General features: G+C 45.5%; 1 protein-coding gene across 1 annotated transcript in view; it reads right to left on the reverse strand.

Moving 5' to 3' along the window:
• Ankrd6 (ankyrin repeat domain 6) overlaps positions 1-14,275 on the reverse strand; it is a 53,990-nt gene that overhangs the window by 17,245 nt on the left and 22,470 nt on the right. The window contains exons 3-6 of the mRNA XM_013016635.1: positions 7,765-7,863; positions 7,329-7,427; positions 3,185-3,283; positions 2,116-2,250 (exon numbers count right to left, since the gene is read on the reverse strand). Of these exons, the coding sequence (XP_012872089.1) occupies positions 2,116-2,250; positions 3,185-3,283; positions 7,329-7,427; positions 7,765-7,863 (432 nt within the window). The remainder of the gene's footprint in view (positions 1-2,115; positions 2,251-3,184; positions 3,284-7,328; positions 7,428-7,764; positions 7,864-14,275) is intronic.

Here is a 14,275-nt window from a genome sequence, read left to right on the forward strand (position 1 = left end):
GTAGAGCGCTTACCTTGCATGCCTGAGGCCCTGGGTTCGATTCCTCAGCACCACATAAGCAAAAAGAAAAAAGCCAGAAGTGGTGCTGTGGCTCATACTAGCCTTGAGCTGAAGAGCTGAGGGACAGCACTCAGGCAAAGAGTTCAGGCCCCACGACCGGGCCCAAAAAAAATTATTTTTCAGCAGTTGAACTCAGGGGCCTCACACTCATTCAGCTTGCCTCATGTGTGGCTAGTGTTCTACCACTTTGAGCCAGACCCCCAGCCCAGCGTTTTGCTAGTTAATTGGAGATGGAGTGTCTTGGAGTGTTTTGCCTAGGCTGTCTTTGAAATGCAATCTTCAAGGTCTCAGCCTTCTGAGTAGTTAGAATTAACAAGTGTGAGCCCCTGGTGCCCAGCAGGGCATGGGGATTTTAAAGGCTCCGGGGTGACTATGACTGTGAGCTGCTGCCATGGCTGAGAAGCATGAGGTGGGGAGGTAGGGGAGTAGAGCAAGGTGTGCTGGAATCACTAGGGAGACTGTGTTTTTCTTTCTTTCTTTTCTGACAGTAATGGGATTTGAACTCAGGCCACAATGCTTGCTAAGCTGGTACTCTGCCACTTCAGCCTCTCTGCTAATCCCTTTCTGTGTTTGTTATTTTCAAGATAGGATCTCACTTTATACCCAGGCTGGCCTGGACCTCAATCTTCCCATCTGTGCTTCCCTTTGTCAATGGGATTATAGTCCAGCACCACTGTGCCCAGTCCATTGATCAAGACTGTATCTTCTGAGCTTTCTTTGCCCAGCCTGGCTTGGAACCTTGGTCCTCTCTGATTACTGCCTCCCAAGCAGCTAGAATTAATCTTGAGCCACTACACTCAGCCATATTTGGCTATTTTGTCAGTGATTTTCATCATGGCTGCACATCAGACAGGGAGCTTTTAGAAAACACGATTGCTTAGACCATAAGCCCAAAGTCTGGCTCTTTTGCACTGGGATGAGATCCAGGAATTTTTTTTAATTCCCCTGTTGATTTTTATATGCATTCAGGGTCAAAATTCACTGCTCTAAAGCTGGCCCTAGTGGCTTACACCTATAATTTTAGCTACTCAGGAGGCTGAGATCTGAAGGACTTGTGGTTTAAAGCTAGCCTGGACAAAAAAGGTTGCTAGGCTCCACTTGTAAATGAGTAGTAAAAAGCATAACTGAGTCGGGTGCTGGTGGCTCATGCCTGTAATCCTAGCTACTCAGGAAGCTGAGATCTGAAAATCACGGTTCAAAGCCAGCTCAGGCTGGAAAGTCTGTGAGACTCTTATCTCCAATAAACCACTCAAAAACTGGAAGTGGCGCTGTGGCTGAAGCAGTAGAGCATGCCTTGAGCTGAAGAGCGCAGGGACAGCACCCAGGCTTAGAGTTCAAGCCCCACGACCGACCAAAAAAAAAAGCATAACTGGAGGCACAGCTCAAGTGGGAGCATACCAATCTAGTAAGCAAACCAAGCAAGTATGATGAACCCCCAATTATTCTTGTAATATTTATATATATATGCATGTGTATATATGTATATATGTATATATTTGTTATCAATGTTATAAACAGAGGCTTATATGGTATATTTTATATAAACCAAAATCTTTTTTAATTTCAGAGTTATGCACTCAAAGTCATAAAAAGCAATCAACACATCATTTAGGTATCAATTAAAACCCTAACAATTGCTTTCTTTTATCCAAATGGCTACTGGCAAGCATGCACGTTTCCATGGTTGACTGTATTTCATCTCAGCCTCATTTCAATAGCAGACACAGATTATGACTCCAATTTCTCAGAAATGAGAGCCTCCAGCTGCTGGAAACACAAATTGGTTCTTGAACTTTGAGCACCCCAGAGAACATAACACAGGAAGTCCAGAGACTCCCAATTGCCTGGCTTCTTTACAAAGCCACACTCCTCCCTGTGGATTTCCTTATTTAAAAAAAAATCACATCATTAACAAAACTTGCCCTTAGGCTCTCCAAGAAACCGTGCAAAATTCACATGCAAAGATGTGCATGGGAATGACCCAGAGAAGGCAGGGACACTGCAGCCCAGTGGGACACAATGCAGGCTGGCGGGCAGCTGCTATCCACCGCACACCTGGAGCGTGGGGATGGCGAAGACACCTGCACTGACCTGGTTCTTTTCATGGACAGAACAGAAAGCACTGAGGAGAAGCCGAATGATGGGCAAGTGATTATAGCGCGCAGCAACGTGCAAACAGGTGTCGCCTGCCTGTGGACAGAAAGCACGGTCAGCAGTCACAAGACATAACTGAAAAGAAAATCATTTAGAAGCTGCTAAACTATTGTATATTCCTTTTTAATTTGTTGTGCCAGTACTGGGGCTTGAACTCAGGGTCTGGGTACTGTCCTTGAACTTTTTTTGCTGAAGGCTGGTGCTCTACCATTTGAGCCATAGCTTTACTTGCCAGCTTTTTGGTGGTTAATTGTAGATAAGAGTCTCATGGACTTTCTTGCTCGAGCTGGCTTCAGACCACACTCCTTAGATCTCAGCCTCCTGAATAGGTAGGATTATAGGCATGAGCGACCAGTGCCTAGCCTTAGAATGAATTTGATAAAACTGCTCCAAACAAGGAGATTTCCACGATCTTTTGGAGAAGCTAGTCATTTTCTGGTCAATGTGTCTAAGGCATGGGATTTAAACCGGAAAAAGCCTCTGCGGAGGGAGGCTGTATTCAAGGTTGCATTCAAGGCAGGCATTCTCAGCTCAGTGCAAGGACACCTCGGTCATCAGCTGACTTGCCATTGGAAGATGCTGGCTGTGGAGCCTTGCAGGACCTGCCTGCTCGGTGTGGCACCATCACCTAGATGAGAGTCCCGCATGGGAATATATGCCACATAGATGGGACAATATGCACTCACATGGGCAGAGCCTAAGACATTCACAGATTCCCTAGACTATTCTAGACAGTCATATGCTAGAAGAAAAATGGCGATAATATTTCCAATCCTTTCGATTCTTCTCCTCATCTTCTAAACGACTCCTTAGAAAATTAGCAAAAAAAAATCCCACAACACGTGCATAATTTAAGGATAGGCCCCAAATACTTCTGACATCTTAATTTCTAGATGTTCTTAGGAAAGTACACTGCAGGGGTTATCTTCCAAGGTGACTTGAGAGAAGGTTTGAGAAGCTGTTCACCTACGTTATTTTTGAGGTCAGCGCGGGAACCACCCAGCAGGAGGACACGCGTGCTCTGAGAGTGGCTGTTCTGGCAAGCCAGGTGCAGGGCTGTGTTCCCTGCCTGAGAGAGGCAGACAGAGGGGGAGACACGTTAGCAGCACACTTCTGCACAGACTTATACACCTTGCAGTGGGGTTGGTACTTACTGGGAGGGGGGACACTTACATTCTGCCTCTGGGGGGGGGCATCCAGCAGGGGGGTTTGGAGCCAAGGATATTGAATGTGGAATCTGAACAGGTGCAGGAGTTCCAGCTATCATTAACCTTCAACTCCTGGGTTTAGGAGGGGATGTGATTGTAGGGTTGCCAACAAAGTGTGCAAAGGAACTTATTTTTAGGAGGTAGAAGCATTCTCTATCTGTGGTAGTGATTATGCAGTAGTATACAATGGCCCAGAGTCACAGTATGATATGCTTTCTTGCATAAAATGGTAAATTGTATGCATGGAAATGCTTTCTCAAAAATCTGACAGGAAAAAAAAATATGACCAAGGCTGGATGTGACAGCACATGCTTATCATCCTAACCACCACAGGAAGCCTGAAACAGGTGGAAACATGCCTGAAACATGTTCGGGCAAGAAACAAGACCCTTTCTCAAAAATGACTGGCTCATGTTTCTCCGTGTGTATGCATGTGCTTTATGTGCTTGCTTTTTTTTGTTTGTGTGCATGCATGTATTAGGTATGCTTGTTTTTTTCCACTTGAATGCATGCATGTGTGTGGGATTTTGCCCACAACTACTCATTCTCTTTATCCATCAGAGATCTACAAGTCTTTTACCTGCATGTGTGCGCCAAACACAAAAGGAAGAGCCTACTGGACTCTAGGATGTATTCAAAATATTCCCTAACATGTTCCCTATTTTTATGTTCCTCTTACCTATTATCTACGTATCTTTCTAATCCCAATCAAAGTGATATGACTAAAAATAAATAAATAACCAGCAAAATACAGGGTTGAAGGTATAGCTCAGCTGTACAGTACCTGCCTAACAAGCACAAAGCTCTGAATTCAAACCCCAGTACCACCACCAAGAACAAAAAAAGGAAGTGATATTCACCAATTCATGTTTCTGATCATGTACCATCTAGAGGTACTGAGCAGCCACCAGCCTGAAAGCAATGAGCCTGACATCATTGGTGATGGTACCTTGAATAGCTACTTCTTTCCTTCTATGAAGGAACCTTGAGGAACACATGACAGTAAGCAGCAACTCTAATCTGGGTGTAGCAGGGGTGAGAGGGCTGCAGGCAGGGCGGGGAAGGACTATTCTAAAGGGTGGGAGACGTGAAGAAAATGTCCCGAGACACAAAAAATGGTGGGAGAGGGAAGAGAGATAGATGAGAGTAAAAGAGATGACCAAAAGAAGGACCACTGTTCTGTCCCTGTTGCTATGAGAACAAGGCTGGCTTGCTTCCCCACACTCTAATAAACCAAGGGAATAAAAGAGAATCACTGAGGCACGTCCTTCTTTATGAAGATTCTGTTCTGCTTTTGTGGGCAGCAGGTGAGGCCCCAAAGTCTTTCTGGCATTGATGCACACTCTTTCTGACAGGCTCCTTAATATTACATCTGGCTCCTGACTCTACTATTGAAGATCTGCCATAGAAATGAGTGTCTAAAGGCTAGCGATAGTCACTGTCAACCCCTACTGTGATGTGAAACTGTCCACAGACTGTGTGTTTTAGGGGAAATGACCAAATGCTGTTCACAATCACCATGATGCTTACCACCCCCATTCTAGCATATCAGCTTCAACACACCATCCCACGATGCCACCCATCCAAGTGCACTGTGGGAAATTCTCAGTCTCTTTCAAACCCTTGCCACTACTCTCTACTAGTTCCTAATCCCAAAAGTACTTATGCTTGTGTGTGTGTGTGAGTATGTGAACTTAAGGTCTTCTGCTCTCGCTTGGCCTTTTGGCTCAAAGCTGGTGCTCTACCACTGAGCCAAAGCTCCACTTCTGGCATTTTGCTGATAAATTGGAAACAAAGAAATCTCACAGACTTGTTTTTTTTTTTTTTTTTTGCTCTGAACTGTGATCCTTAGATCCCAGACTCCTGAGTAGCTAGGATTACAGGAGTAAGCCCCCTGCACTTGACTAATGCTTTCTTATTTTCAAAATAAAATGTTTCTTCTCCTGCTTGTGAAAGAAATAACCAGTTCAGTTTGGGAACTTTGGCAAAGGCAAAAAGTAGAAACAAAACCAAAAATCAATCAGCCTCAATTCTCATAAACACTTATCGATATTTTGCTGACATACTTCTAGGCTTATTTAAAATATATACAATTCTATATTAAGCATTTTGACAGGTAACTATGAAATTGTACTGCTCTGAACTGTTATTTTGCAACTCAAGAGAGTTCTCTTCAAAATTATTATTTTATTTATATTGTATTTATGATATGCTCATATAACAATTTTAAGTTCCTCTTCATATGTTTTATACCTTATTGTTGTCATAAACATCCGTGTGTATGTGTGTATGTGTGTGTGTGTGTGTATGTGTGTGCGTGCGCGCGTGTGTGCATGGGTGCTTATACTGAATCTTGAATTCTGGGCCTGGGTGTTGACCCTCAGCTTTTTCACTGAAGGCTAGTGCTCTACCATTTGAGCCACAGCTCCACTTCCGGCTTTTTGGTGGCAAATTGGAGATAAGACTTTCACAGGCGCCAGGTGCCAGTGGCTCACACCCGTAATCCTAGCTACTTAGGAGGCTGAGATCTGAGGAACACAGTTCAAAGCCAGCCTGGACTGGAAAGTCCATGAGACTCTAATCTTAACTACCAGAAAACCGGAAGTGGTATTGCGCTCAAGTGGTAGAGTGCTTGCCTTGAGCTGAAAAGGTCAGGGGTGGTGCCCAGGCAAAGAGTTCAAGCCCCATGATTGGCCCTCCCAAAAATGTGTTTCACAGATTTTTTTTTTTGCTTGTCTAGGCTTGATTCAAACCACAATCCTCATAGCTCACCCTCCTGAGTAGCTAGGATTACAGGAGTGAGTTGCCGGTGCCTGGCTTGCAGGTAAATTTTTTTTTTTTTTGGTCGGTCATGGGGCCTGAACTCTGGGCTTGGGCGCTGTCCCTCAGCGCTTCAGCTCAAGGCTAGTATTCTACCGCTTGAGCCACAGAGCCACTTCCATGCAGGTAAATTTTTTACCAGCATATTTTACTGCTCTTTGTATGTGTGGTGCTGGGGATTGAACACGGGGCTTCACGTATGCCACACAGCGCTCTACCACTGAGCTTCAGTGGTAGCCTTTTTCTCTTTTCTTTCCTTTTCTTTCCTAGGAGGACAGCTACTGGATGCAAACCTAGACCTATTTGTCTGGGGAAGGGGGGTGCCAGAAACAAATAGAAGGTTTACAGGGTGAGGCCAACACTGGCACCAAGCCCAGCAGAACCATTTTTAAGGTGTTTTTTAAATTTGTTTGCCAGCTTGCTGGCCTGGTGCTTGTTCCCATCCTACTGCCTAGCCCAGCCGCTTCTGCGGAGGCCGCCTACCATACTCTTGCTACCACTGGTGATATAAAGTTCTTTGCTGGTAGGTTTTCTTTGCTCCTATACTCTCCCAATAGTGTCAGAGGATGCAGAAAATAATTTTTGTGTGTGCCAGTCCTGAGATTTGAACTCAGGACCTGGATGCTATCTCTGAGTTTTTTTGTTTTTTGGGTTTTTTTTTTTTCTGTTCAAGGCTAGTACTCTACTACTTGAGCCACAGCTCCACTTCCAGTTTGGGGGGTAGTTAATTGGAGATAAAGGTCTCATGGACTTTCCTACCCAGGCTGGCTTCAAACCATGATCCTCGGATCTCAGTCTCCTGAGTAGCTAGGATTTCAGGCATGAGCCACTGGCACCCAGAGGAAACAGTAATTTGATTTAGGCTTCTGGCAGGAGTGTCTACACTGTTGCTGAGCAAGATCCTGGCCTAAACCAGGAGCTGCTTCTGCTCTCCTCTGCCAATGACCTTGTGGGTGGACAGGCCCTACTAGGCTCCACTCATCCCGCTAGCCCTTGCTCTGCTCACTGAGAGACAGAGACAGGTGGAGAGACCCACACATATCCTCACCCAGGAAGGGATCACTTCTAGCACCCGCCTAGCCTCACCTTGTTCCTGGCAAGTACATTGGCTCCAGCTTTAACAAGTAGTTTGGCTGACTGGCTGAACCCATGCCAGGAGGCTTCATGCAGGGCTGTATTCCCATCCTAAGAAACACACAGGGTAGAAAGCACATTACTTGGGGCTGGGGGCATAGCTCAGGTAGTGGAGCAATAGCCAGAGTGTGAATGCATCACATACTGTGTTTGAGAAAAAAAGAAAAAAGAAAGCACATTACTTAAGGTGTGAATCTTCTCATCACAGTCAACTTGGCTCTCCTCAACTGGCTTCAGAGAAAGTTGGGCTGATTTCATCATGATTTGTAAGAGGTAAGACAGGAATAGCATCTTGGGTACCCCAAAGTAGCCAAAAGGGTGCCCCGAGTCCCCTCTAGCCCCCCAATTCTCGATCTAGGGAGCAAGCAGCTGATATGTCCCGTTTCACCTTGTCCTGTCTGTCCAGGGCACAGCCTTCCTGCACCAGGGCCGCGATGATCTCCGTGTTCCCCACCACTGTGGCCCGGTGCAAGGCCGTCTGGTCCCCCTGCAAAGCGACACAGAGTCAGGAGCAGCAGGCAGTTCCCCCAGCACCCCAATATCACCACCAACACATCTCCTCCACTCAAACATCAGGACGCCTCCTGCCCCTCCACTGAACACACTGGTTACCTGCAGAAGGGCTTGGCACCAGGGGCCAGGAGACAAGGCACATGGTTGAGCAATGGCTTTTCACAAACCCCTTTAATCAATTAGCAGCAACAAACCTGGGCCTCAGAGTCAACCTCAACAGTGAGGTCTGGGCCTGGTCCTGTTGCCCAAGGTCAGATGACCGCCACATGAGGGGTGAGCAGGGCTGGGGGCTGGGCTGTGCATGGTGCAGTGAAGCTATATGTGATGCCAGCGTCCTCACGTCCTGGCTTATGGGAGATTGCTCTGCAGCTATGTCAATGAGTCAAACGCCTGCTTTGATGACAGGCGTAGCATTTGTTCACTGATTTGCAGTAGCCAAGAGCAAGGCAAGGGTTTGCTGTTTCAGCTGAAGACTCCAGGGCTGTGGCCTCTCCCTGTGTGTTTGTAAGAAGCATCATCTGGGATTCTGAGGGGCAACATGCTGGCTGATCTATGCTGCAATCTGACCCCTTTTCTCTGCGAACACAATCCTTCGATGTCAACTGTTTTTCTCCTTGAGACAGCAAAGGGACGTTGACTCTTGACCCTAAGTGCACTAGAAGAAAGGACTGAGCTCCCACAGGTGAGAAGGTCACACGGTAAGGAGAGACTTCTAGGCCTCTAAGCATGTTCTCTCTAACATATACTCAGGAAGTCAAGTTGAGGCAAAGCAAGTCAAGCCTGTGGTACAGGTTTGAAAGGGAAGATCAGCAAACAGTGTGGAGATTTTCTGGTGGAAAGAATGAGCACAGGGCCAGGGGACCAGAAGATCTTGGGTTTACATAGCCTTGAAGAGAAATCTACCTTTGCTAGAGAGTCATGTCCCTAAGCCTCAGGATCTTCACCTGCAAAAGGTTGGGCTAGCCAGGAATGAGGGCTCACTCCTGTAATCCCAGCTGTTTGAGAGACAGATCAGGAGGATTGTGGTTCAAAGCCAAGCAGGGCAAAAAGTGAGCGAGATCCCACCTCAAGTAAAATACTAGACAGGGTAGTACCTGTAATCCCAGCTCTGCAGGAGGTATAAATAGGAGGATTATGGTCAAGGCTGGCCTAGGTAGGAAGATGAGACACTATCTGAAAAATAACTAAAGCAAAACCTAGGCACACACACACACACACACACACACACACACACACACACACACACACACGGGGTTGGAAATCCTCTCCCTTTCCTTTTTCCAGTCTATGATTCAGTTGGTAAGATTGATACAAAGGAAATCTCTGGACAAATCATAGACAAGCAAAGAACACACTCCTGGACATTGCTGGTTCTCAGCCCAAGAGAGGCAAGAGAAACATTGTAAGACAGGTAGCAAGCCTGGTACAGTTAGCACATGATTTTCGTACTACCTATGAAGGCCTTAGTTAGTAGGACTGTGGTCTGAAGTTAGCTAGAGCAAAAAAAGGGCTTGGATCATGGCTCAAGTAGTAGAACACCTGCCTAGCAAGTATAATGCTCTAAGTTCAAACCCCAGCTCTGCCAAAGATAGATAACAGATTTTTTAAAAGAAAGCTACATTAATAACTAAAAATAATCTTAATAAAATGCCAATTATACTTACTAACCTCCTAGGATTTACAACGAACAATGTACATTAAAGGCATTTATTTACTTATTTTGTCAGTCATGGGCCTTGAACTCTGGGCCTGGGCGCTGTCCCTCAGCTCTTCAGCTCAAGGCTAGCGTTCTACTACTTAAGCCACAGCGCCACTTCCGGCCTTTTCTGCTTATGTGGTACTGAGGAATCGAACCCAGGACCTCATGCATGCAAGTCAAGCACTCTACCACTGAGCCACCTTCCCAGCCCCTCTGCTGTGAATTGTTAAAGGGAGATCTTTATAAGAAAACAAATTTGGCTGGGTGCTGGTGGCTTGCGCTATAATTCTATCTACTCAGGTTGAAACCTGAATATCAAGGTTCAGCGCCAGCCTGGGCAGAAAAGTCTATGAAACTCTAACCAGTATAAAGGGTGGGCTGGAGGCATGGCTCAGATAGTAAAGCATCAGCTATGAGCAAAGAAATCTTTCTGAGCCTTTCCCCCCACCTCTATAAATCAGGTTGAGACAGGTCTACTGGTCCACCTTCCCAGATCCTCTCTGCATTGCTTTTGACTACTGCAAATCAGTGAACAAATTATATACCTGTCATCAAAACATGAGTCTGACGCACTCTGGTTTGTGGGGAATTGCTGTTCATGCTGACCTCTTTTCCCTGGGAACACATCCTTAGATTATCAACTATATTTCTCCGTGAGGCATAAAGGGAACTTGACTCTTTCCTCTAATTGCAATGTTGTAACCAGGCAGCTTGTAGTTCACCCCTGTAATCCTCACCACTCAGGAGGCTTGGATCTGATGCTCATGGTTCACAGCCAGCCCCAGCAGAAAAGTCTGTTAGATTCTTATCTCCAATTCACCAAAAAGCTAGGAGTAGAGTTGTGACTCAAGTGGTAGAGTGCCAGGCTTGAGAAAAAAAAAGTTAACTACTGTTAACTTTTAACTACTCAGGCTCCAAGTTCAAGCTCCAGTACTGGCAACAACAACAACAACAACAAAACATTTTTTAAGTTACTAAGATGAGAATGAAAGGCTCTAAGAGACCACCACAGCACAAAGAGTTGGCTCAAGTTATCACCTTGGAACTGCTCTCCCTTGAACACAACACAAACCACACACACAGCTTAACATTTGAGACCCTCAGCTGAATTGGCTGGTTAACTGCTGATCACTCTTGGCTCCTACAAAATTAAAAGTTGCTTTTGAGAGATTTCCTCTTTGAAACACACACACACACACACACACACACACTATGTGCTTTAGAGGTTGGGAAGGTGGCTCAGTGGTAGAGTGCTTGCCTTGCATGCATGAGGCCCTGGGTTCAATTCCTCAGCACCACATAAACAGAAAAAGCTGGAAGTGGCGCTATGGCTTACGTGGTAGAGCACTAGCTAGTGCTCTTAAGCTGAAGAGCTGAGGGATAGTGCCCAGGCCCACAGTTCAGGCCCCACAACTGACAAAAAAATAAAAAATAAAATGTGCTCTACTATATCTAATGATTGCAAGCAGCCACTATCTCTATTTCTATATCAATTCTGAACCTTCAAAAAGTTCTGGGAACATACAATTCTTCCACCAGCATTAGTTCAGTGGGTATTTATTAATACCCTACTAAGCACCAAGTATCATGGCATCTGATTCTCTGACGATATTGCTCTACCTCACCAACTAGGTATCCTGGTTGGGTCAGAATTCAAGTCATCAAGGCCCTGTGAAGCCAATTAACCTTAGCAAATGAAGGTGGGGTGGGGGAGAAACAGGTGTCGGAGGGGTTGGAGCGGCCTCATTATGTAAGCTAAGTGCTTAGCACAGAGCCCTGGCCACTGTTTGCTGGATGACTACTTACAGAAGCAAAGGAAAAAGTCTGCAGCCGGAAGCTGGAAGAGCCAACAACCTTACAGTTTGGCACTTTGATGTGGAACATGCTGACCTGTTTGCAAAGGAACAAGTACTGTCTGCCCTCTCTTTTGCTAAGACATCTCAGTTACTCACATAAAAGCTTTGGCTCAGCTCTGGGGGGGAAAAAAAAAGCTTTGGAACCTCTGAAGTCTAAATCTTTGTTTTGAAAGGCTTTTATTTCCCTCTTCAGTGTGGTGGAATACAGGGAGTATTCTAAAGCCAAGCTCCTGGAAGAAATCCCAGTCATGCTGGGATGGAAGGCACTCCTCTTTGAGAGGAATTCCTCCCCCTTGAGGACCCAAGCTAACATGTTACCAAGGTGAGTGCCCAAACCAAGGTGCTGACCTCTTTTCTCTCTGACTTTCTAGGGCTTCTTCCTAGCCTTTCTTCTCTGGTTTCTCTTATTTTTTGCCTCCTTCAAATCTTTTACTGTGGCCACAAGTATCTTGGAGTATTTGTGAAGTAGGGGCCGGGTGATTGTTCATTGACCAATCAGAGACAGCATTAGAGCTTCCACTGAGAGTTGAGGGGATTGGCTTGAAGTGAGAGAATTTGCATATTCTAAAGAACTGGTTTCCATGGGTTGCAATTCAGAATAGTCCCACTCCTGGCCACTGGAGGTCATTCTTCAACTAATTCTCAGTCCTTACCCTGCCATAAAGATCAGTATTGCAGAATGTAAAGTTTGTAGTAAGTTCTTCAAGACATTAACATGCTGTGTGTGCATGTGTGCGCATGCCAGTATTGGCTTTTGAACTCAGGCCTAGGCACTGTCACTCAAGGCTGGAGCTCTACCACTTGAGCCACAGATCCACTTCCATTTTTTTCTGGCTAATTAAAGGTAAGAGTCTCATGGACTTTCCTGCCCTGGCTGGTTGACTTTGAACTGGATCCACAGATCTCAGCCTCCAGACTAGCTAGGATTTCAGGTATGAGCTAGCTAACATTCTCTATTTCTACTCATTAGTCAAGGTAGCTTACTTCTAAAATGAGTTTGTCTCCTCAACCCCTCCCACCCCCACACACACTCCAAGAGCTTTCCCCTACCCCTCACTCCCAGAAGCTTCTTTAAAGAACATGAAGAGATTTCTTCTTGGAGCTCGTGCATATATTTCATGGCTGATCATCAACAAAAGCCAAGTATCAGACACTGAATGTTCTACTTTATTTACTCTCAAATAGGTTTTACAGTGTGTGTTATTGTCTTTTGTTTTATTTTAATTTAAATGGGAGAAATAAGGCATGCATTGTCTAAGGCAAGAAAAAGATACTAGAAAGAAATTCTAAGAAGAAGAAGGATGTTCTTATCTTCAGCCAGAGAAGACTTTCTTTCTGCCCACCTGTTGTAGTAGCATTTTGGCTGTTTGTGACAATTTCTTCCAATTTTACTTCTGACCCTGCCCAACAGAAAGAGCAGCCATGCTAAGAAATTTGCATGGTGTTTTCTGCATGAGTACACAGGGATCCTCAGAGCTCAGTACCTAAGCAGGGGATGAGCTAGTGTGCCTGTCATTTGAGCCTTGCCACCGTGCAAACCAGAGCTTTAATCAGAAGAGCAGATGATCTCAACCTGATTATGCCAACAGCACAAGCCCCACCTTTCCTGTGGTCAACATCTCTCCCCTGCCCCTATGTTTCCCTCCTGTCATCTAGGGAGGTGATATGGGCCAGGAGTATAATGTTGGTTATAATGTAGAAAAATATAGTAGTATGACCCAAGGTAAAAATCATCAGTTTAAAGTGAAATCAGCATCTTAGGAAAATAACATCCTTACAGGTTCAAGTAAACCAGAGACTTGTGAGCACCACTAGATGGCCTTCTGCCTATGCAGAACACAATGCCATGGTTATTTCTTTGCAGACATTGTTCTCATTTATAAACAGTGTTTGCAAAGTCTTAAGACATTGCACAGAGGTACAAGGAAACTTAAAAGCACTTTGGTAAACCATACCCTGAAACTTGACTACTACTTTCTTTTCTTTTTTTTTTGGTTGGTTCTGGGGCTTGAACTCAGGGCCTGGGTGCTATTCCGCAGCTCTTTTGCTCAAGGCTAGTGCTCTACCACTTTGAGCCACAGCTCCACTTCTGGTTTTCTGGTGGTTAATTAGAGATAAGAGTTTCACGAGGGGCTGGGAAATTGGCTCAGTGGTAGAGCACTTGCCTTGCATGCCTGGGGCCCTGGGTTCGATTCCTCAGCACCACATAAGCAAAAAGAAAAAAGCCGGAAGTGGCACTGTGGCTCAAGTGGTAGAGCGCTAACCTTGAGCTGAAGAGCTGAGGGACAGTGCCCAGGCCCAGAGTTCAGGCCCCACGACTGGACCCAAAAAATACCCCAAAAACAAAAAACAAAAGAGTTTCATGAACTTTCCTGCCCAGGCTGGCTTTTCTTTTTTTTTGGGGGGGGGGTTGTGGGGCTTGAACTCTGGGCCTAGGTGCTGTCCCTCAGCTCTTGAGCTCAAGGTGAGTGCTCTACCACTAGAGCCACAGCGCCACTTCCGGGTTTCTGAATAGCTTATTGGAGATAAGAGTTACACACACTTTCCTGCCTGGGCTGGCTTTGAATTGCAATCCTCAGATCTCAGTCTCCCAAGTAGCTAGGATTACAGGCATGAGCCACCAGTGCACAGCCCAAGCTGGCTTTTGAACCATGAGCCTCAGATCTTAGCCTCCTGAGTGAGTAGCTAGGATTACAGGCGTGAGCCACCAGCACCTGGCTTGACTACCAGTGTTATTACAGATGAATCCGGAAGATGTTAAGATGAGGGCAAACTTGCCAAGACTTTGTATTGCTCACAAAATTGCTTATTTCTTTTTTTTTTTTTTTTTT

This window comes from Dipodomys ordii, unplaced genomic scaffold (genome assembly GCF_000151885.1).
Source record: "Dipodomys ordii isolate 6190 unplaced genomic scaffold, Dord_2.0 Scaffold32, whole genome shotgun sequence".
Classification (NCBI taxonomy): domain Eukaryota; kingdom Metazoa; phylum Chordata; class Mammalia; order Rodentia; family Heteromyidae; genus Dipodomys; species Dipodomys ordii.